The sequence below is a fragment of the Branchiostoma lanceolatum genome, chromosome 14 (genome assembly GCF_035083965.1).
Source record: "Branchiostoma lanceolatum isolate klBraLanc5 chromosome 14, klBraLanc5.hap2, whole genome shotgun sequence".
Taxonomy (NCBI): Eukaryota; Metazoa; Chordata; class Leptocardii; order Amphioxiformes; family Branchiostomatidae; genus Branchiostoma; species Branchiostoma lanceolatum.
In genome coordinates this window covers 11,098,121-11,118,967 of record NC_089735.1, presented here as the reverse complement: position 1 = coordinate 11,118,967, position 20,847 = coordinate 11,098,121, and the positions used below count along the sequence as shown (strand labels likewise).

Sequence of the window (20,847 nt, the reverse complement as noted above, 5' to 3'; positions counted from 1 at the left end):
GTGCACCACAGTTTCAGGGAGTGAACAGAGTCAGATGACAATGTTCCTCCCAGCCCCCAGTTTTAATGATGTCCTCTTACAAAGATTGAACATAAAAATGTCTGGTGAACCAAGAAATTATGTTGGTGTGGCCTTACCTTCAGTTGTACTTTCATCAATTGAAAAGTCATGCAAATATACATCTTTTCACAACCACAGTCAATTTTGGGAGGGGGGGCAGTGATAAACAGAGATGACAACGGATGCACACGATGGATTATGGAGGCTGTATGGATTAGAGAAAATCTACACCAGTCATTAAAACAGACAAGGGGGAGATATACATGTCAGTTGACTGTGGTTGTGAGAAAAACCCATGTTTACACATGTCAGTAGTTTACAAACAGTGTAGCAAATAGATCACTGTAAACTATATATCCAAGCAAGGAGGTCCAAGGTACATCTACATGTAGCTACATGTGTATTAGTTTTTCAGGACAAGTTTTAGATTGGAAGTTCTCAGCAACTATGGAAGCACAATGTGCTGTTTCAACTTCTAACTCTACTTTACAGTCATGTTCAGGTTTTTTTAGTACTGGAAGACAGAGGGCAAGGAAAAAAAATGACAGACTAAAGGATGATGTAGAACTTAAAGAGGGTATGATGAGGAGTTTTTCAAACTTTGAAATGAAAATGGGGCATTCTGAGGCCTACTTAGGGGTTTGATAGTTTCCATTGGTAAAAACAGACTAGCCTGGTAGAGTAAGTCGTTATTCTGAATTTTCTACTAGAGACTGATGACTCTAGGGTAGGAGTGTGCAGCACCCTTGTTCCTTGGTTCAGAAAAAAAGAGTGATGTTTTTTCTAAGCTTGCTAAAAGCCAAGCTGCAAACAAATTGGAATCTTTAAACATCTGTCTTTGTGAACATTCTACATTGAGACATGTCTGTCTTGGAGCTGATGAGAATTTCATGTATTTTCCCATTTGTACATTGCTGTTTTATACCAATGTCTGAGGCACGCTCCTTTGTAATGTACTTTGCCTAAATATAGACTGGAGGTTTGGAAACTTGCTCAGTTGTTTTTAAGCATTTGTTTACATTTTCACATTTGACCTGAATGATATACAGCTTGATATGCCGTGGACTACATGTACCTTATGAAAGTGATTTCAATTTATGACTCTCTGCCTCCAATGAATTTTAAAAATTGTTTTCATAAGTTAATGCTTTTTTTGTCTGTTTTAACAAAATATTTGTTGAATCTAATGATATCCGGTTATCACTGCTTTTGTCTTTGTATTCAGCAATTAAGAATTCTGCTAATGAAGAGAACAAGTTTTCTATAATAATTAATATTACACTTTTACAGTGAAACATATGCTTTCACAAGTTAGACTTATTTGTGAACTATACAGTTAAAAGTGTGTATTGCTTGGTACATGTATATCTTTATGCTTATGTCAGTGATACTAAGTAGTATTAAGTACATTATTTCACACCACGAAGGAGCTGATTTCTGTTTTAGTTACGGAAAATACCACATGTTTCAAGAACTATGCAGAACCAGTAAGTTTTTCCATGAAATCAGACTGTGCCTTAAACAGATATTTTAACCATCACTCTGCTACAGATGACTCCACATCTTCATGTTGTTACTGGCACAGTAGCAACTTGACATGTTACAGGTTAAATTTGCAACAAACCTTGTTGTCAAGACAATAACCTTTGACAGATTTATTACTGAAGAAGATTGCCAGGCATTTTTTGAAGTGAATATGTCGATGGGTGTGTCAAGTAGATACTGGTCTTCTTTTTGACCTAACCAAACACAATATCCAAATGTGATCGGAACAGTTATCCACATTTTTAACACAGGAACTAGAAATATAATGTACAGTTGTTGTTTCTAGGAATAAGAACTGACTTTTCTTTTTACCGTATAGCACAGCAAGCTTTATGTAGATAAGAAATAGTATTTTAACCGAATGTGTGTAAATGTTTCTTCTTACACATGTGATTTTCTGTACGCTAAAGGAATAAAATCTGCTTTGAGTAGGAGTGATGAGTTGCCTGTTTTCCTGTTGTGTTCTTGCATGTGGAATGGTCGTTTTTGCCTGAATGAAAAATGGGGGTATTGTTTAGAGTGTGTCTTTGTGTCTATATCAGTGTGTTTGCGAGGATTTTAATGCACTGATTGAATAGTAAAACTGCATTAACTTTGGTCAACAGTGATTTTTTTTTCAAATCAAAATAAATATTGAAGCAGGGATTCCAAGAACAAAAAAAACCTATTACGTATATATTAATTACATGGATGATATATTCAAAAACCCAACTTTCCCAGGCTCTTAATAGCACCACATGTAGCCCATGCATCCACCACGACTCTGCCATGCTGTTACGACACCAGTACATGCATGTTTACACTCTTATGTCACACCAATTCAACTTCTCTGATATCAGCATCTTGCAGGAAATTAATGGAGTGGGCAGGCCATATGAAAAATGAAAAGGACACTGTGATAGACCCATAGTGCATAGAATCCTTAAGCTTGTCTTCCTAGTTGTTACATAGTCATGTAGTTTGAAACTTTGACCAGTCTAGTAGTATGTTGACTGTGGTACTGTTGTGGTAGCACATACATCTAGGTGTATCACAGGATGCCTGTTTCTTTCTAGCTTTATTTCTCCCAGCCACATTGTTATTTTCCAACAAGTCTGGGAACCACTAAATTGAATTGGTGTGACCTTTCATGCAATGAGTAATGGAAAAACTGTAACAACATTCCCAGCCACTTTAGCATGCGCAGCACTTGCTGCCCATGCCCCTTCCACGACTGTGCCACGCTGTTACGACACCAGTTACATATCCACTCTAATATATGCCACTCCAATTCAACTTCTTGGTTATCGGCTTTTTTGGAGGAAATTTTTGGGTGGGCAGGCGATAAACATGTAAAAATGAAAATGAAACTGATAGACCCACAGAATCCGTAATATTGTCTTGCTAATTGCTTCATAGTTTAAAACTCACCTAGTATGTTGACTGTGACTGCTTTGGTAGCACTTGAGGGTATCATTGTATGCCTGTTTAGTTCTAGATGTATTTTTCCTGCCCACATCATTGTTTACAAAAATCTGAGATCCAATAAATTGAATTGGGGTGACCTTTTATACAATGAGTAATGGAAAGACTGTAACAACTTTCCCAGCCACCTCAGCAGCACTTGCTGCTCATGCCTCCACCACGAATGCACCACGCAGCGACCCACCAGTAGATTTCCACTGTTGTCATTGCCAAACCAATCAGAGTTTGACACAACGTTCATTCCCCGGACAGAGGCGTGCGAGCTGTACGCAACCATTTCATCTGAGAACCATTCCACCAGAAGACACGGTTGTGAGCAGACTTGCATCACGTTTTTCTTCTCCGTTGCGCATCTGACACGCTGAACAATATGGGCGCAAGTGCAACTAAGGTAAGAAGCCACTAGAAATGATTTCCTCTTTTGCATTCTAGTAGTCATAGTAAGATGTTGGAAGCTTTACTCATATCTCTTGTTGCATTTTATCTGTTTTCTATGCTTGGCCTTTTCAATAAAAGTAAGCCAGGAACGTCTTTTGTCCATCTGAATTACATTTCACCAAATTCTGTCAACTTAGCATGATAGACTAAGTATTCAGTGTAAGTTCTGTGGCTGAGAGTATCCCATAATGTACATGACATCAGTATGTCTCAGTATGCTTTTTGTCACATGTGGGTCTCTCAAAAGAATCAACTACTGAACTGTTACCTTCTTTTCCAGTCTGTCACTGCAGGCAAGATAGTGGTAAGTGCTTTTTATTCACATATATTTAGTGTGTAAAGCTTTGGAGTATTTAGAGTTTGACAGTGTTGTGCCCCAAGTAAAAGACGAATACAAGAATATCAAATTGGAAGTGGAACGTTTGTGGCTGCATGTGCCATTGGCACTACAGATTAAGTCACTTGTGGCTAGTACAATGTTGTCATGTCTACTCCAGTTGTATAGCAGCCTAATGTATCATGGTATGATGTAATGTTAATCTAAAGCAATTATGAAGCAATGTCTATCACTTACATAGGCTATCATCCTTCAAACTTTTTGAGTTTTCAAAGTAGCAGTAATTAACTTAATCTTAACATACTAAACCGGGTACATGAATGTTGCTGTACCGGTAATGCTTTAAATCAGTCTCAGATTGAAAGGTGCTTAGACAGCTAGAGCAGTCTAAGCTGTTTCATATAAAGGATGGTGCTGCATGCATATGGCAAGTCATAACAGGGATAGCAAGGGGCCAGCAGCAGACAAAAAGTCTTCAAAACCAATGATTAAGTCTGGTCTGAGTCTATGTCGTCAGATGAACATTTTCTCCTGTTGTTTTCCCTTCTCAGCTCTTTGGAGCATCTGCGGTTGGTTTTGCCAGTCTCCAAGGCCCACTTCCATCGACTAACAAGCCCTCTGGACCGTTTCAGGTCTGTGCCTTCAGCTCAGCTGATGAAGCCAGGTTAGTACTACCCCAAAGAGCACATACAGTCAAACCTGTATGCTGGTGACCACCTCTGCATGAGGACCACCTGGCCATTGTGACCACAATCTGGTGATCTCCTAGACGTTTTTTGTCCCCATTCAGTATCCTGTCTACGGTGGCCACCACGAGTGGTACCTAGTAATGTTACAAATGTACAGTATATTCCTCAATATTAACTTTACAATGTCATTAGTAGCTAGAGTTTCAGACTGCTGAAAAATCAAACAAGTCCCTGTACTCACTTATATGTAGATTCCTAGCACCAAAGTAGATACCTTTCAATCTTTATTCATTTGAATCATTTAGACAGCAGAAATATGATATAATAGGATGGACAAAGATTCAAAGCTCAGGAGATACACTAAATAAGGCTAGTGCAACATATGCTTTGATTTATTACTTAACCACATAGTCTTGCTATTATAAAGTTAATGACCACTGACATGGTTATTGTCTGTTCTTTCTTTGCAGCATCGACTCTGGCTACAAGGTGTACAAGGTTTTATGTGCTAGCTGTCACTGACTTGGCACAGTAGCATGGAAAGCAGGTAACTTTAATTAGTGTAACTTCATTTCGGTGATATTGCTTGTCTCTCTGTTCAAAATGTCATTTCAAGAAAGAAGAATTAAAAAAAATCTTTTATACCAGTAATACATTAATTGTTCAATGTAAAGCTGTTCTAGCTCCTGTTTGTGTGTGTGACATAGCAGCTTTTATACAAACAGGAGGATTAAAGCTCAATTTACCATAGTATGATATCTAGACACTAATTCCCATGGGGATTTTCAGCTCTTTCGATCACATCATCAGTATGATCTCATTAAGTGTGAAATGCATCAATTTCTTCAGTTTCAAACTTTTCATGTACAAGATGTGGTGGAAAATTATTCTTGAATATAGAGTTTAAGTCTTTATTTGTCTTTGTCATTAAGAAGCTCGGGAAAGTTGCAGTAAGGATCATTTGGTTTAAACCTTAGCAAAGTCACATTGCAATAGTATTAGCCACTTGAAAAAGCAATGTGCTTTACCTCAGTTGAGGATGACTGCTTTACCTTACTCTACCTTTTGTCTGTACCTCCACAGTGAGTTGGGGACATCAGTATGTTGCCACCACGACACCGTGCACCGATGATGTCCACTCCTGTACACCTTAAACTGGAAACTGAGCAGGCATATATGAAGAACATTATTGTGTTCTACAGTAAAAGTTGACACAATAAAATCTGTTCAGCATTCCTTTCAAAACATACTTCTTGCGTTGTCTTCTTTTCTGCCATGAGTCCCTTTATCAATTTAAGTGTGATGAAAAGTTTAAATTTGTTTGTACATGCTAATCATAGACGACTTTAACACCATTAAAGGACAGTTTAGATAGTCTATTGAATTAAATGAAACTAGAGCTCCACGACCTCATATCTTCGCCGAACAATATCAAAATTACCGACTGATGCAAGTATCATATTCCCGCAATTTACCAATATGGCATTATATAGCATTTGCTCATTACACAATTGATAAAGTAATAATGGTGATTCTAGCCTCTGAACTTTTGTGTTGAGTATAGTAGTTTTAACATGTTAAACATGACAAGGCAGAAGAACTCATTGGTTGTATCATTTACTTGGTGAGATAATCACTTGTCAGAACAATTGTATGTACAAGGTACACAAAACATACCCTGGGATATAATGCTTGACACTAGTATCAGACAAACTAAAAAAAAATGTTTTAACACACTGACAGTTGATACACAAAAGTTAAGTATCGAGTGGTGTGGGTGTAAGTAACATATGTATACATATTTTGGTGGAGAAGAGAATCATAACATTGCTTAATAAACATGTTTCTACATTGATGTGATGGCATGGTTCAGAGTGCTGCTGGTGTACAAAATGGATTCCACCACTATTCAGACATAACCTCTAACCTCTGACCCTATCAAATATGCCCACATCGAGGCCATCTTAGCCCAGAAAATTTCCCTTCTCCATTCCAATGTAAAATGACATAATGCACCAAAACTATACAAAAGCCACAATCTTTTCACTGACTTGTAATATCTTTAATAAAATTGACATGGTTCATTGTTAACACATACTAAACATAAAGCAATCGTCCTCTAAGTTGAGGTGAAGCATGATGGACATATATAAATCTAGGATGTTTCCAAATTCTCCTGATTTCTTAATGCTAGCCAACAAGCTTCTGGGGGCCTGACCATTAGAAGGGTTGTTAGAAGGGTGAATTAGTCAGGCTACAGCAGGAATTAGTAGGGAGAAACTTCATCCAAATTTCAGTTCTCATTTCACATAAAGCCTGGTATCCACCCTGTTCTAGCCTGGAATCCATACCCTCGGTGCCTCCCCAATATCTCTACGGCACTGTGAGTGACCCTCACCCGCCCAGACAGCTTAGCCCGCTCGGGGTGTTGTTTACGGCCTTGGATTAATTAGCTTGGCACCTAGGGGCGGCGGAAAAGTAGGAAGGCAGCGGAAGTAAGGTGTAGCGGAAGTAGAGTGGCAGCCAGAGGTAGAAAGGCCATCAGAAACTGACTGGCCCGGTAAAACACCACTAAGCCGACCCTAGAGACTGGGACCAGGCTACCCTGTTCTAGCTTCGGTTCCCTCGTCCAATTGCTTCCCTGCAGAATAATCTGGCACCCATTATTAGAGAAACATTTGGCGAAGAGATACATGTATTTTGCCTAAAATATAGGCAAGAGACATGACTGGCTCCTAGGCACATAGTTCCCGTAATGGTATGGTAACTGGGTTCAAACAGGCATTCGAAAGTTTGTTCCTCATTACACACTGCTTCTAAGTAATATTTGATTCCCGAAATGTTGCAGGGAGAAAGAACCAAACATTTCAATGGGGCCAGATTATTCTGTGGAGAAGTGATCAGAGGAGTGAAGTAGAGCTAGAAAAGCATTCATGCCAGGATATCACATATCTGCAACAATTGTACACTTTCTTAAGTACACAACGAACCCTTGGACTGAATAACTCTTGTCCTGAAGCGTACCATGTACCAGTACTTTCCAACCTCAGCCTTGACGATTTACTAAAGGCAAAAATGAGAGAAATTCTCATGAATCATTTTTCTATAGTAATACCTGACATTACACATCTAAACATTCAGAATATTAGATATTTCTAATCTCATTTAGAGCAGTGAGAGCTGATGCAGAGTTGCTACATCACTTAAAGGCCTTTGTTCTAAAAGTTCTTGAAGAAATCAACCTTCAGAATCTCCTGTCTCTGTCTAAATACATCCTGACAAGAATCAAGAAAATAACTTCTCCACACTTGGAATTGTATAACTTATCTAATCGCATGGCACACATACATATATAGTACATGTATTAAAACATTGTTTTGCATTGCAAGTTAAAATGATAAAAGTAAAGAATTTTACAAGACAAAAATGTAACATTCTGACCTAACTTGTCGATAGTACCCAATGCAGGTTTGGTGCAGGTATATTATTAGAAATAAACTCCAATTTCACCTGTGCTAATCTGCATAAGCAGGTAGCTCTGTATCAGAAGACTATATGTTTTGAATATGGTTAGAGCCTGTGTCCTTCTATGGACAAAAACCTATGCTAAGAAGACTGAGCGCTGGGTTTGGTTGGTTTTCAACTGTACATGTTTCTGGTGTGGTCAGAGGCCGTATTCTTGGTCTCTTTCAGTTTGTTGACGGCTAACTGCAGATCTGCCATGGTGATCGGCCGGAGTGTTGGCTGTCCATTCTCTGGTTGGGTCTCTTCAGGCCTGTAGTATGATTTGGGAAAAAAGGGTCAAAGTTTAAGTTCTTCATCATATGGTATTCAGGGTGGTGCTGTTAATATGAACGGTTCCCACTTACTCGGAACACAGGGATGACAAAGGATTACACAGACACGCACTGAATGCAATCAAACACATCTATATTCAGGCATGGGTCGAAACAAGACAAAGGGCTCAGTACGCATGCGCGGACTGTTACACTTGTGGGGGAGGGGGTTAAGGGATTTAACTATAATATTACAGCTTCTATAACAGGTGCCTGTCTCCATTTTCTTAGCCTGTGGGCCACACAGCTGTGGCTTCAGAGCAGACATCATTGTTTACTTTTGCATACAAACCAGACAACATCCATCCTTGTCACAAGAGAACAACTCACTTTGCAGTGGCCCCTCCCACAGCACCCTCAACAGCGCCCCCTGTTGCCCCAGCCTCGTCCTGCACCTTCTGCTCATCTGTTTGCTGTTGTTCTTGTTTGTCTTCTTGTTCTTTTTCCTTGGCCTTCTCTTCTTTCATCAGATCACGTACCCGGTAAATCGACGCGTTGCGACAGACCTCCCTCAAGTCGCTGCCCGAACACGCATCTGTCTGCTCTGCGATTTTCCTCAAGTCTACATCCTCTGAGACCTATGGAATTTATAAAGACTTGTGAGCTTGACTAATCTCCAACGGGCAGCTAGGAAAAGGTCACGATTTTTGCTACCAACATCTGCTCGAAGATTAAGTTTGACATCAGAGGAATGTAAGTCAGTCAATGACTCAATGTATAGTCTTACTGTAACATAAATGTTTTGCAATATATCTAACGCTCTCAATAATGGAGACGTTTAAACTGAGAATATACTTGTGTAACATTGAAATCACAGATCAGGAAAACTTTAGGAGAAAGATACTTACTACTTCATTTGCTAGGATAAGCTTCAAAATGCTTTCTCTTTGTTTCTCATTCTGTAGTAAAGCAACAAAAAATAATGATCAGCAACATATACATTGTACCTCTGCCACACACAACACAGAGCAATACTCCATTGCCACAAGGGCAGGGAAGCTGAAGAAAAACAGAGGAAAATTACATTATGTATCATCATTCTTTTTTGTCACTTTAGATTCTTTTTTTTATCAATTCTTTATTGTAGGGACTAACCGGCCCATAGTAAGAACAGAATATACACATACAACATAGCAACATAGAAATACAACTACATGTATATACAAAGGCGCCTCCAGAGGTTTTTAAAGTACATGTAGGTGTTGTGGTAGAATGAATCTGAACTAAGCACTAAGTACAGTAGATCATTAATCATTATGGTATTAGATGAGTGGAAAGGTTTTCTCCCTGGTTGGTATTTCTCTCTATGGATGTCTAACTTTTTGTTTGTTTCAATAAAAGATAAAACTAGAAGATGAAAAAGTTGCTTACAGGGACATTGATCCAGAACCTCGAGGGCATCCGCCTGAGAATGGCCTGGTCTACATCCTGAGGTCTGTTGGTGGCTCCCATCACCATCACTTTACATCTGGAGATTACAGAAGGGTGTATTGTTAAGGCATGTGGATGCTTCAAGCACAGAAGGAAGATGTCATGATATAGAAAATCAATAATAGTGTGATGGATGTATGGACACACTAAGTACAGTATCTTATACCAGCTCAGAAAAGAAAAAGAAATAGTTATACCTTCAAGTACCAGAGCTATCAACCCAGAATTTATGAGTTCAAAAAGTCCCTTTATTTGCTTTATTTCTAGATCTAAAACTATCTCAGACTGGAACACTACGAGATAGCTTTAAACGACGCTTCCAGCTAAATGTGGAAAGTTTATATATATGTGTGACAGATTGTTCAATCAACGTTATATAGAAAGGTTCAATGTAATAAAATTACCAGGTTCAAGATCACTTTCACTTAGACTGACCTTGGGTTTGTTGCCAGTCCATCCCACAGCGACATGAACTCTGCCTTCATCATGGCGGTGGCCTCGTGGTCCTGGGACTGCCTCGTCCTCAGGAAGGAGTCAATCTCGTCGATGAAGATAATGGCTGGCTGGATCTTAGTGGCCTGGATGGAAAGGTAGCAGACTCAGTTTCACCCTCAAAACAAAATACATTCACTTCTCTATTTCTTTTCGTTGAAGAAATTCATCAGTCATGTATAATAACCGTACCGGAGGTTGGGAGCTGCCCAAGTCCTAATTACCCCTACTCCGCAAGGAGACGGGGGAGGCAGGACGATCTTCACAAGTCTCGGCTTAGTCTTGTGTTCTCGCGAGACTAGGTCACTCCGTAAACAAGACGTACAGACCAAAAGTCGAAAATTTGGAGGTGTGTATTTCGCTACCTTTCTTTTTTAAGTCACTGTTTGAGGAATATTCTTGTAATCTATTTCTTTTCATTTTGTTTCAAAAGAGTGGTAGGTAGTTTTTTTTCCCTTCTCTAAAGTAGTATTTGAATACTGCATTAATTTCATACTACACAGACAAATACAACGATGATTACATATATGTTTACTGTTCCCATATGAATATTCCTGTACATGTGATTAAAGTGCAGTACTTTTTATGCGTACCTAAAAAAACAGGCCGAAGTTGCCTGGCTAAACAAAAAAAAGACGAAACAGAAACAACAGGGTGGCAGAGCCTCGGCTGACTAAATTACGCTTCTAGCAGCCCCCCCACTGGTCAGGTCATTAGAGCCATAGACTGTGAGAGTTTGTGATACAAAGACATGCTCTAAACAAACTTGTCTCAAGAATAAACTCAACTGGCAGGACAATCATACATGCAGCAGTAAGCACCTGGAACAGGCTCCCAGTCCAGACAATTCTAATCAGAGACATCAAACTTTGTGGCCTCCTGTGCTTGTTAAAAGACTTGTACCCATCACTACCAACATCTGAAGATGCAAGACTGATTAGTCACTGAACTGGAGTACTATGTAGAGCTTGATAGCCTATGTATATGGTAGTTGACTATGTGGATATTGTTCATGTAACAGCACAATAAGAGAAAAAAATCCCTTACCAGATGGAAGACAGCGGAGGCCAGCCTCTGGGACTCCCCGTACCACTTGTCCGTTAGTACGGACGGCTGCAGGTTGATGAACCGACAACCCGCCTCCTTGGCTGTTGCCTTGGCGATCATGGTCTTCCCACAGCCGGGCGGACCGTAAAGCAACACACCTGGCAGCAATTCAATTAAGGGTTAGTGAGGTGTTTCCTCTTATATAATGCCTGGCTATGGACCTTTAACTACCATATAAAACACTTGAACTAGCCTGGGGTTATGTCAGTCAGTCAATGAAAACATCCGGGGAATAGCATTTCAATAAAATTATTATTACATGACAAATAGGGCAATAGAAAGCTGCTAGGGGGCCCAAAATTAAATGCGTTCTTTGTTTTTATTTGCTGACACCTACTGGTACCAATATTCTAAATACAATATAGATCCATGGACAGCTTCTCCAGTTATGCTGTCTACAAAAACACAACTACCACCAAAAACATAACCTTCATGGTAATGGTAATGGAACTTCCAACAAGAAATAAAGGCAATTGATTGATTGATTGATTGGTTGATTGATTGTTCATGGATACCATTTGGTAGCTGTAGCAGCTGCGAACCTTTTGAACAAGAAATAAAGATGAAGAATGGACCAATAGATTGATTGATTATTCAGATTTCTTGGCTACCTTTGGGTGGCTGCAGCAGCTGAGACCCTTCAAACATGGAGTGTTTCTGGAAGGGCAGGATGACGGTCTCCTTCAGTTCGTTGATGGTGTCCTCCAGACCGGCGATGTCGGTCCAGGACACCGTCATGCTGCCAGGATCAACCAGGTGGGCCGCGATGGTCAGCTCGTACTCATTCAGCTGGGTTGGGGAGATCAATACATTTTGGGTCCATAACAATAACACTTGTGTAACAGGTTGATGATTTGATGAAGTCCAGAAAATAGAACATCAACGCTTAAGTGCTTTAAATATGTCTTATACCTACCCAAGGGAGTGAAGTATAGCTTTTGGCTTGTCTCTGACTCTGTCTATTTCTGTCTGTCTGTCTGTCCGTGTTTATATCTGTATACGTTTTCTATACATTGTTTCATGTTGCATTGCAATTAGCCCTCTGGCAAGAACTTGCAAATAAACATATCAGTCTGTGTGTGTATGTGTGTGAGTGTGTGTATCTATGTCTCTGTGTGTGTACATGTATGTGTGTGTGTGTCTGTGTGTATGGTTGTGTTTGTGACCAATTCAGATCCAGAACAAATTTGTAATTATACATGTATTTGTATGTTTTTCAGTAAAGCTCTTACCCTGACTCCTGTTATTCCAAGTTTCTTCATGATTTGACTGGCCTGAAAGACAAAATTGTACAATGTAAATATTCAACAAAATCTAGCAATACACACAGCAACAATCTAGTCTACACAAAACTGTCAACTAGTGTACAATATGTGTGATATGTACAATGAGCTTAAATGTTTTCCTTTCAAAATGTTGCCGCTGTAGATCTAATGCTGTTGCAGAAGTGTGGCCAAACAGCTATACTGCAACCAGAATGTGTATACCCTTGTATGTGTTTTTGTGATACATTGAATGCATATGGATACCACTCTATGTTTATAGATCTCTTATTAACTTTAACAATGTAATCTGTATCCTTTTTATATCATGTCGTCTGACCCTTACCTCTTCCCTCATGACCTCAATGAATAGTGGACGAGCTAATCTCTTGAATAAAGAAAGGTTCAAACAGACATGAAAAGTTGATGTCTTACCTTCTTCTTTGCTTCGATTTTCTGTTTCCTGGTTGGGTCCACCTGGTCCATGAGCCACTTGAGCGTGTAGTACGAGATCGCTGCCGATGCCGCCATCTTCAGAAGCAGGAGGAACGCCTGACTCTTCGACATGTTGCTCTCCACTCTGAACTCCATCCTGGGTCCTTAGATATCACAAACCTCGTATGTTTTTCTTCTTTGTTGTCGTTTCTTACATGTAAATCTCACAAGCTTTGTATGCTCCTCTTCCTTGTTGTTGTAGCTTTTTCTTCAATGTTCTTCTTCTTGTTATCGAAGTCTTGGGCTGAAGTATAAAAACATAGCAAATTGTTGATGACTCTTTATCTTAAGGGCTGTATCTGGAAGGTTTTGTCTTTCTCAAAGTTTGAAGTGTGGATTGATGAGTTTTATCTATTCAATATGGATACCTGAAGAGAAACACTGATTTTAGAACTAACAATACTAACATGAACATGTATGGTATACTAGTATTTAGACGAATTGAATCCATCATAATCAACCTGACATGATGTTATCACACACATTCTGTTTGTTTGTTTGTTTTGCATACCCCAGTAAACTGCCTCATGGCATAACACACCAGGTTTGTACTGAACAGTAAAGCTGCATATCTGAACTGATTTATTTGATCCACTCACACCGGGAAGGACCCCTACACTTTCGATAAGTGTGTTGGGTTCTTTAACGTGCTCGAGGCGTGGCTCCCTTTGTCTGAATGATAATGAACATGACAAACAACAGGTATCCGTAACTACTTGCATTACAACGTATTCTATAGGTTTACTTTATATGATTTTGTTGAGGCATATATTTCATGATAATTTTTGATAATACAAAAGTCACAAACAAGCCAAAATACTGGATCGAACTCCAATATCTATGACATTAACATTTGTGGAAATCAAAAGGAAAGTTTCACCAGACATGATTGTGAAACTACATTGAACTTGGCCTTGGCACATGACGCGATTTTCACTCTGGTCGAAACGACCCTTATAAATCATAGAAACAAGCACGTTACAAACCTCTGATGCGCGCGAAACTCGGCTATGTGCTGTCCTGCAAGTAGCTACTATACTTGTTACGACGTCATGCTGATCTAGCGCGGAAAATGCTGGAAACAATGAAGGTCACACAAGACAAACTCTGATTCACTGAACTTCCGCCATTGATGGTGAAATCACCTGTCTGCGCAAAGCATGATGGGATATATGGACTATACCATTCACACATCAGGGGGTGTTGTTGATTATTCCCAGTGTACACAACTTGATTATGTCCCCAACCATTCGTCAAGCAATATCTAGTAAGGCCACAGCAAGTAAATCTTATGGATGACATCCTCCGCAGACTCCAAAATTAATGAGATAGGGCGAAAAAAAACAAGTCGGGCCAAAAAAAACAAGATTCCTATATTTTCAAATTTTGAGATCATAAGTCTTGTTAAACAAGAATTGAGGCGACGAAATATGATATCATGACCAACAGGTTTTTTATTGCTGTATTCAACCAATGAGCTTTCATATATAATATAAAACCTCCTTGATTTAATGTTAAGCAACTACACTGGAAATTCATATGCGATGAAACACCTTGTGTATACAGCTCAATTAACTAGACCCCCCCCCCCCCATTATTTATATAATGTTCTTGCTAGAACAAATGCAGAAAACAGCTTGTTTTCCATGGCCAGGAACTACACTGGGTATTCATATGCAATGAAACACCGTAGACTGTCAACGTTTACGACATATTTGCCAATTTTTTGCATGTTGATCACCGTCGGAGGGCAATGAAATTTCTTGTTTTTTATTTCAAAATCAGGTGAAAATTAATGAGCGCGCTGATGTCATCCATAAAAATTACTTGCTGTGGCCTAACAATGGAAATCCAATAATTTCCATGATATATGACATCTGTGAGTTTACCAATGACACAGCCTTTGCTCATCACTGAAAACAACTCAGTTCCTACCTGAATCAACTCTACTCTGAAGTATTGTCCAAATTTGCATAACCAATTTAACAATGTCTACACAATTTTCTCATTAATTATGCAAATTAGGTTCTGAATTACATTGTTTATGTCAATCATTGTTCCTTATACCAAACAAGTTACATATGTAATGAGTATGAATTTACTGTCATTTAGAATATTGAAATTTGAACTTTCTTCCTCAATTTGCATAATTGACTTAAAGTATTAGTGATATCCATGAAAGGTTCCTTCATGTCAAAAATTCAATTGATTCATCCCTTGTTGACGTATCCTGCAACAATAATATCATCATCATCGTTAATGCCAGGCTGATGCAGATATAAACGTCCATCCATTTCCTATCTCATGATACTTTAAATCAATGTCTGTATGAAGGAAGCGATGCTCTTGTACACACACTACGTCTATGTTATACTCGTCAGCAGAGGCAACAAGTTCAGGTAGCTTCTGAATAGGTTTTATTCTTAGTTTTATTACTCTCCAAGCAGAGGAGTGGGTCCAGCAGGTTTTTGGCGTGTTTTTAGGCGTTTTTGTCGGGCTTTCTACTTTGTCATGGTTTCTTTGTCTCTATAACCCACACCTCTGCCAGCAGAAGAAAAGAGACAAAGAAACCATGACAAAGTAGAAAGCCCGACAAAAACGCCTAAAAACATGCCAAAAACCTGCCGGACCCACTCCTCTGCTTGGAGAGTAAGTTTTATATCTAGTTCGAGTTATGCTGTTCACAGACACACCCGAATACATAACCTTCTTGGAGTGGATGTGTCAATTCACGTATGGTGTACATTGCATGTGTATGGTGAGCAAAACTGCAGTAGGGCAGTCGAAAATTTGACGCACTAAAGTTATGTTTTTCACTGGGAAAAGTTGTAGCCCTGTACCATGTTAACTACATGTACAAACACAACTTTCTTCCCTTCTTCCCAAGATGTCTGACTTGTAAATACCAAGCATGACAAATTATTCTAAATTAGGTAGGTAAGTTTCATTAACATTAATCTGCGGGTTACATAAATCTGCCACTGAAAAACAGTGGGTTTGAGGGATCTCTAGTGCAGCACCCCCCAGATATGCAAAGTTTAGATATACAGGAGTGCATTATACTGGGGATGTTGGAGATCTGTTTGGATGTATCTTTTCAGGGTGGTGGAATTATGTAGCCTGGCAGAATTATTTTGGTAGATGTTACATTTCCTGTTTGGTAGATGTTAAAAGTCTGACTTGCTGTATCATACGGTAGATTCTAGTGGCCCATCTGTGGTATTACACCAATGAATTGGCAACTACTCACTTCAAATGTGTTAACTACAACTGCATTAAATTTGCATTTTCTACAAATTCTATGAATGACCATACTATTTGTGCAACAGGAAAAACACCAAAAACATCCATGGCAAGATATACCCTTTATAATCATCATCTATTATATCCATGGACAATACAGCCTCAACAGGCTAAATAATGTATGTATCCTAAGTAAATTACACAAATATTTTGCACAAGAGGCAGTTGAAGTAAATGTGTTAAAGTTTATTTCAGCTTGATGTAGCTAAAGTGTTGGTCTTTACAACATTCAACATATCATTGGAAAGAACTGAAATTGAAGGAGGTTTAAAATTTAAACCTCCTTGGTATAACTTTATTTTGTGCAACTGGTAGTTGAAGTGAAAGTGTTAGAAAGTTTACTATGGCTTGATGTAGCCAAAGTGTTGGTGTTTAGAATATCCAAGGAATAATAAAAAAAAGGACCGAAATCAACATTCTACAAGGAGGTATAGAGCCTGAGGGTATATCTTATTTTGTACAACTGGTAGTTGTAGTGAAGGTGTAAGAAAGGTTACTTTGGCTTAATGTCGCCAAAGTGTTGGTGTTTAGAATATCCAACAAATAATAAACAAGGACTGAAATCAACATTCTACTAAGAGGTACAGTTGTATCATCAATATCCTCCCCTTCCTCTGCCACGGAACCCGCCGCCACCACCTGTGGGGTGAATAAAAAAAGAGTGAGCATTTACAAGTAGATGTACATCAAATGTCTATTGGCTATACACTGGAACAAGGCCTTAAGTTTACGTTTAAACGAAACCTAACTAAGAGTGTATTGAAGACACTGTTACTTTTTGCAATACATTCAAAATGTATACCATAAATACTAAAACACAATAAAACTATCAAAATCAGGAAAGAAATGAAAACCTGTAAAAATGACAACCTCTACATAAGGACCACCTGGCCAATGTGACCACTTTTTGGTGGCCACTATTGACAGGATTCTTAATGCCTTGGTCAAGCAAGAAAATAATCACCACCAAGAAGTGACCACAATATAATTATGCTGGTCTTTAAGCAGAAGTGGCCATTAGTACAGATTTGACTGAATGCAGGAAAAAAAACCCAAATAAAGTCTGAAAATAGAACCTCACCTCTTCCTCTGAATCCACCGCCTCCTCTGAATCCACCCCCTCCACGTCCCCCACGGAACCCCCCTCTTCCACCGCTGAACCCCCCACGGCCACCTCGGCCTCCTGCAAAGAAAACAAAGAGAGCTACAGCTTAGAAACATTTCAGACAAATTTGATGTGACTATTTTGGTTCTAAATACATGTAATCATTAGTAGGCATCAATTCCCGCTGTGTAACCACTGTGATGTGGCAGAACACATGTAGTATGTTGAAATTGCAGCAATGTCAGTGTCATATAACTACATCTTAGAAACATATCACATGCACACGACTATTTTTGCTCTAAGTACTCATCAGAAGGCATCAAGGCCCCAAAGCTTGCTGTGTGACCACTCGCAGCAACATGACAATATGCCGAAATTGTTGGAAAGCACAGTGTATGACACATAATGTCCATTGCAGAAAAAGATCAACTTTCTTTTTGACAATCAAAAAATTCAGATATTGGTGTAACTCAAAGGAATGTCAAAGATCCACCATCGCAACTAAATCACAAAACCAAAAGCAAGGCTCTTACCTCTTCCACCGCCCCTCCCTCCTCTTCCACCTCTCCCTCTCTTTGAGCCAGGAGGCTGGGGGAGGAATCTCTGTAATGGGAGCAGCTTTTCTGTGCTAATGTAGAACTGTGGACAAAAGATGGGGAGCACAGTTATAACCTACAACAACTACTGTACTGTAATATCTTGAAATGTTTGTTGTCGTTTTATTTTCCCGGTTTGACCTCTCCCAATGTGAATATATGACGCTGCAAATATGCGTTTCCAATGTATTACTACTGTACTACAAAAATCTCTATTTCCCTTAGACCCTGAAAATAAGTACCAATGAAAATAACTTAATTTACAGTATCATCATTCAAACAATGACAGGATACTAGTACATTTTGTAATGACAAAAATGTTCTGTTTGAGTTTCACAGTTGTTTCCTCTACACTGTGACTTAAATGCATCACACAAACTGCATGATTTGAGCTAGATATACAGGTCCTAATGTGAAATAGTATAAAAAAAGCTCACCTTTTGGTCTTTGGAGAAGGAATGAGCTTTCATGTTTTCACCAAGTTTCACAGAGAAATACTTCGGGACGTTAAGGTAAAACCTGCTTTGTGGTAGCAGTTTGATTGAAAAAAACAGAATACAGTAGTCTTCAATTCAAAGAGAGGCCTCTAGTGTGTTCTGTGTGTCCTTTGTTCCTCTTTTAGCATCAGTATTTTTATCTTTATTCTTGGGAAAATCTCTGGAGCTGCAACATCTCTCTTATACTGCCTCTCAGGCCAGGTAACACTAACTAAATTCAAATAAAGCGTAATGAGCCTCACTAGTTTAGCCAAGATTTACAATCATATAACCTTTCACTGTGAAGTTAAAATACATGCACAAACATACAGTATGTTCTTACATTGGGTTACTACAATAACCATTGTTTTAACTGTAAACTAAAAAATACTGACTTTCAGTGATGTCCCAATTTAAGGTTCAGTGAGTTACAAAATCTAAGTGCTGCAACCTTAAAGAAATTTACAGCATATCCCTAGCCAAGAAAGCTGTATCTGTAAGGATACGTATTCCTTGATGCCTCCGAAGATCTCATCCACCTTGCCAATCTGTTCCTTGTTCTCCAGGTAGATGGGCGCGTTGAAGTATGGGACCTTTTCTCCAAGGTCGGCTTTACACACAAGGTCACCCTCACAAGGATGGACGTAGTGGCCGGCCTCTGCAAATGGCATATAACTTATATTATAAGGAAGGTGATTAAATTAAGTGTGTAGAATATTACTATGAAATGATTACTGAAATTCCACACAAGAGGCTGGAAACTGTTAAGAGAATACTTAACTGGACAGGCATTTCTTCATAACTGTTCAAGACTTTGATAAGAAACTTGCCCTTCTGAGCTCTGAGTCTAAGGTTACATTTTTCACTTAGGTCCACTGCTCTCCGTAAATAACAGAATCATTATGAAAAATCATTTTTTAATGGAACCAAGGAGGTTATAGGGGTTGATCCAACGGGTTATGCAAGATTTATTCTTTTTTGTGAAAACATGAGCATCCCCTAGCAGTTCATAGGTGAACTACATCTCCGAATAACTACAGATTACGCCATTCACCTGTGACCTCTGCTGGGGGTCCTTGGTCGTAGTTGTTGTAGCCTCCTCTTCCCCTTCCTCCTCCACGACCTCTGAACCCGCCACGCCCGCCTCGGTCACCTCCAAAACCCCTTCCACGGCCTCCTCCAAACCCACCTCCACGGCCTCCTCGGAAACCCCCTCCACCTCCTCGGTAAGACATTGCTGGTAAAGCTGGAAAATGGCATAATGAATGAAAACATGATGAGTGGTGGGCAAGCACACTTTTCCTTTGTACTTTACAGTATTTAGCAGATAAAAGTAAATATTTAAACTCCCCATACTTTTGCTGCAGGGAAGTAGCTATAGGATGATCCTGTCAGCAGTTGAAACAATTGCACTATTGACAGGATAATCCTGTCAGCAGTAGAAAAATTTGCACTGCTGACGCAGATATCCAGAAATTACAAAACTTATACAATTGTTTGAAGAGAATAATTTGTTGATTTTTTAAAAACAATAATCGCTTCGGTGAGTTTTAAACAAGACAGAAGCAGACTGAGGTCTGGGAGTTTACGTTAGCTGAAATCTATTGGGTGATTTTATAGTTCAGGGTTGGTCTTTAAAGATCTGAACAAACAAATGATAATATACAAATGTAGACTTATAGTAGATCATCTCAAGTTAGTCTCAAAGTAAGCAAGTGTGTGGTATCGCAACGCTTTTATACTTTTTGACAAAGCGGTGGAAAATGGCGACAAAACCACGTAACGTTATTTTTTTTGTTCAGAAAATAATTTACAGCTGCATTAGCCTGCATATGCACACACGTGTACGCCTGCCCCCCTCCCCAACCGGCTTTCATTCGAGCGATTTTCTCTCACTTCGAGTATACCTGGGAATCTCGATTCAAAGAAACGTCCATTTTAATATCTGGCATATAATAATCAAGTAAGAAATCTATCGGGTGGTTTATAGATCAGCTAGAAATCATTGTAAATTTCTTACCTTGGGAAAAGTTAGCGATAGTGTGAAACCGACGCGTGGAAAAGTGCGCATGTCTAGTACGGTCGGTCGCAAACTGGGGAACATTTACGACACAAATATCCTTGTAAATTCTTAAATATCCGCAATAATCAGTCACTTATGAATACATCATAATGACGGAAAATAAGTACCGTAACATTCTGATCCGCGAT

General features: G+C 39.2%; 2 protein-coding genes and 1 long non-coding RNA gene across 4 annotated transcripts; 1 reads left to right on the top strand and 2 right to left on the bottom strand.

Moving 5' to 3' along the window:
• The first annotated feature begins 5 nt into the window (after positions 1-5).
• Positions 6-5,782, top strand: LOC136449181 (uncharacterized). Its single transcript, XR_010757991.1, has 5 exons — positions 6-3,460; positions 3,788-3,811; positions 4,396-4,508; positions 5,004-5,080; positions 5,617-5,782. It is a non-coding gene; the product is annotated as an uncharacterized lncRNA (long non-coding RNA).
• Positions 5,783-6,134: 352 nt separating this feature from the next.
• On the bottom strand, positions 6,135-14,310 carry LOC136449178 (outer mitochondrial transmembrane helix translocase-like). Of its 2 annotated transcripts, XR_010757990.1 has the most exons (11): positions 14,143-14,310; positions 13,097-13,400; positions 12,632-12,673; positions 12,011-12,188; positions 11,340-11,497; positions 10,236-10,378; positions 9,741-9,837; positions 9,218-9,268; positions 8,700-8,947; positions 7,149-8,308; positions 6,135-6,871 (listed from the first exon to the last, which is right to left on the bottom strand). XR_010757990.1 is itself a non-coding variant. In XM_066449055.1 (10 exons), the coding sequence occupies exons 2-10, from the start codon at positions 13,250-13,252 to the stop codon at positions 8,173-8,175; spliced, it is 1,209 nt and encodes a 402-aa protein (XP_066305152.1). In that variant the 5' UTR covers positions 13,253-13,400; positions 14,143-14,310; the 3' UTR covers positions 6,135-8,172. The 2 variants fall into 2 exon arrangements, 1 of the variants encoding a protein (XP_066305152.1); XM_066449055.1 differs by having other exon boundaries at positions 6,135-8,308.
• Positions 14,311-16,630: 2,320 nt separating this feature from the next.
• Positions 16,631-20,746, bottom strand: LOC136448374 (H/ACA ribonucleoprotein complex subunit 1-like). The gene is made up of 7 exons (XM_066447803.1): positions 20,657-20,746; positions 19,691-19,882; positions 19,143-19,294; positions 18,598-18,657; positions 18,098-18,203; positions 17,541-17,642; positions 16,631-17,098 (listed from the first exon to the last, which is right to left on the bottom strand). Exons 2-7 carry the CDS (start codon positions 19,869-19,871, stop codon positions 17,055-17,057), a joined length of 645 nt encoding a protein of 214 aa, XP_066303900.1. The 5' UTR covers positions 19,872-19,882; positions 20,657-20,746; the 3' UTR covers positions 16,631-17,054.
• Positions 20,747-20,847: the final 101 nt, after the last annotated feature.

Bases quoted from the DNA above. Each gene is read 5' to 3' on its own strand.
- LOC136449178 (XM_066449055.1), bottom strand. From the start codon at position 13,252: ATGGAGTTCAGAGTGGAGAGCAACATGTCGAAGAGTCAGGCGTTCCTC. The intron at 10,379-11,339 runs GTAAGGGATTTT...CTTTCCATCCAG, and splicing joins CCTCCGCTGTCTTCCATCTG to GCCACTAAGATCCAGCCAGC. The intron at 8,948-9,217 runs GTAAGTATCTTT...TAAATTCCATAG, and splicing joins TTATCCTAGCAAATGAAGTA to GTCTCAGAGGATGTAGACTT.
- LOC136448374 (XM_066447803.1), bottom strand. From the start codon at position 19,871: ATGTCTTACCGAGGAGGTGGAGGGGGTTTCCGAGGAGGCCGTGGAGGT. The intron at 18,658-19,142 runs GTATCCTTACAG...AACGTCCCGAAG, and splicing joins TCGGAGGCATCAAGGAATAC to TATTTCTCTGTGAAACTTGG. The intron at 17,099-17,540 runs GTGAGGTTCTAT...TTCACCCCACAG, and splicing joins CGGTGGATTCAGAGGAAGAG to GTGGTGGCGGCGGGTTCCGT.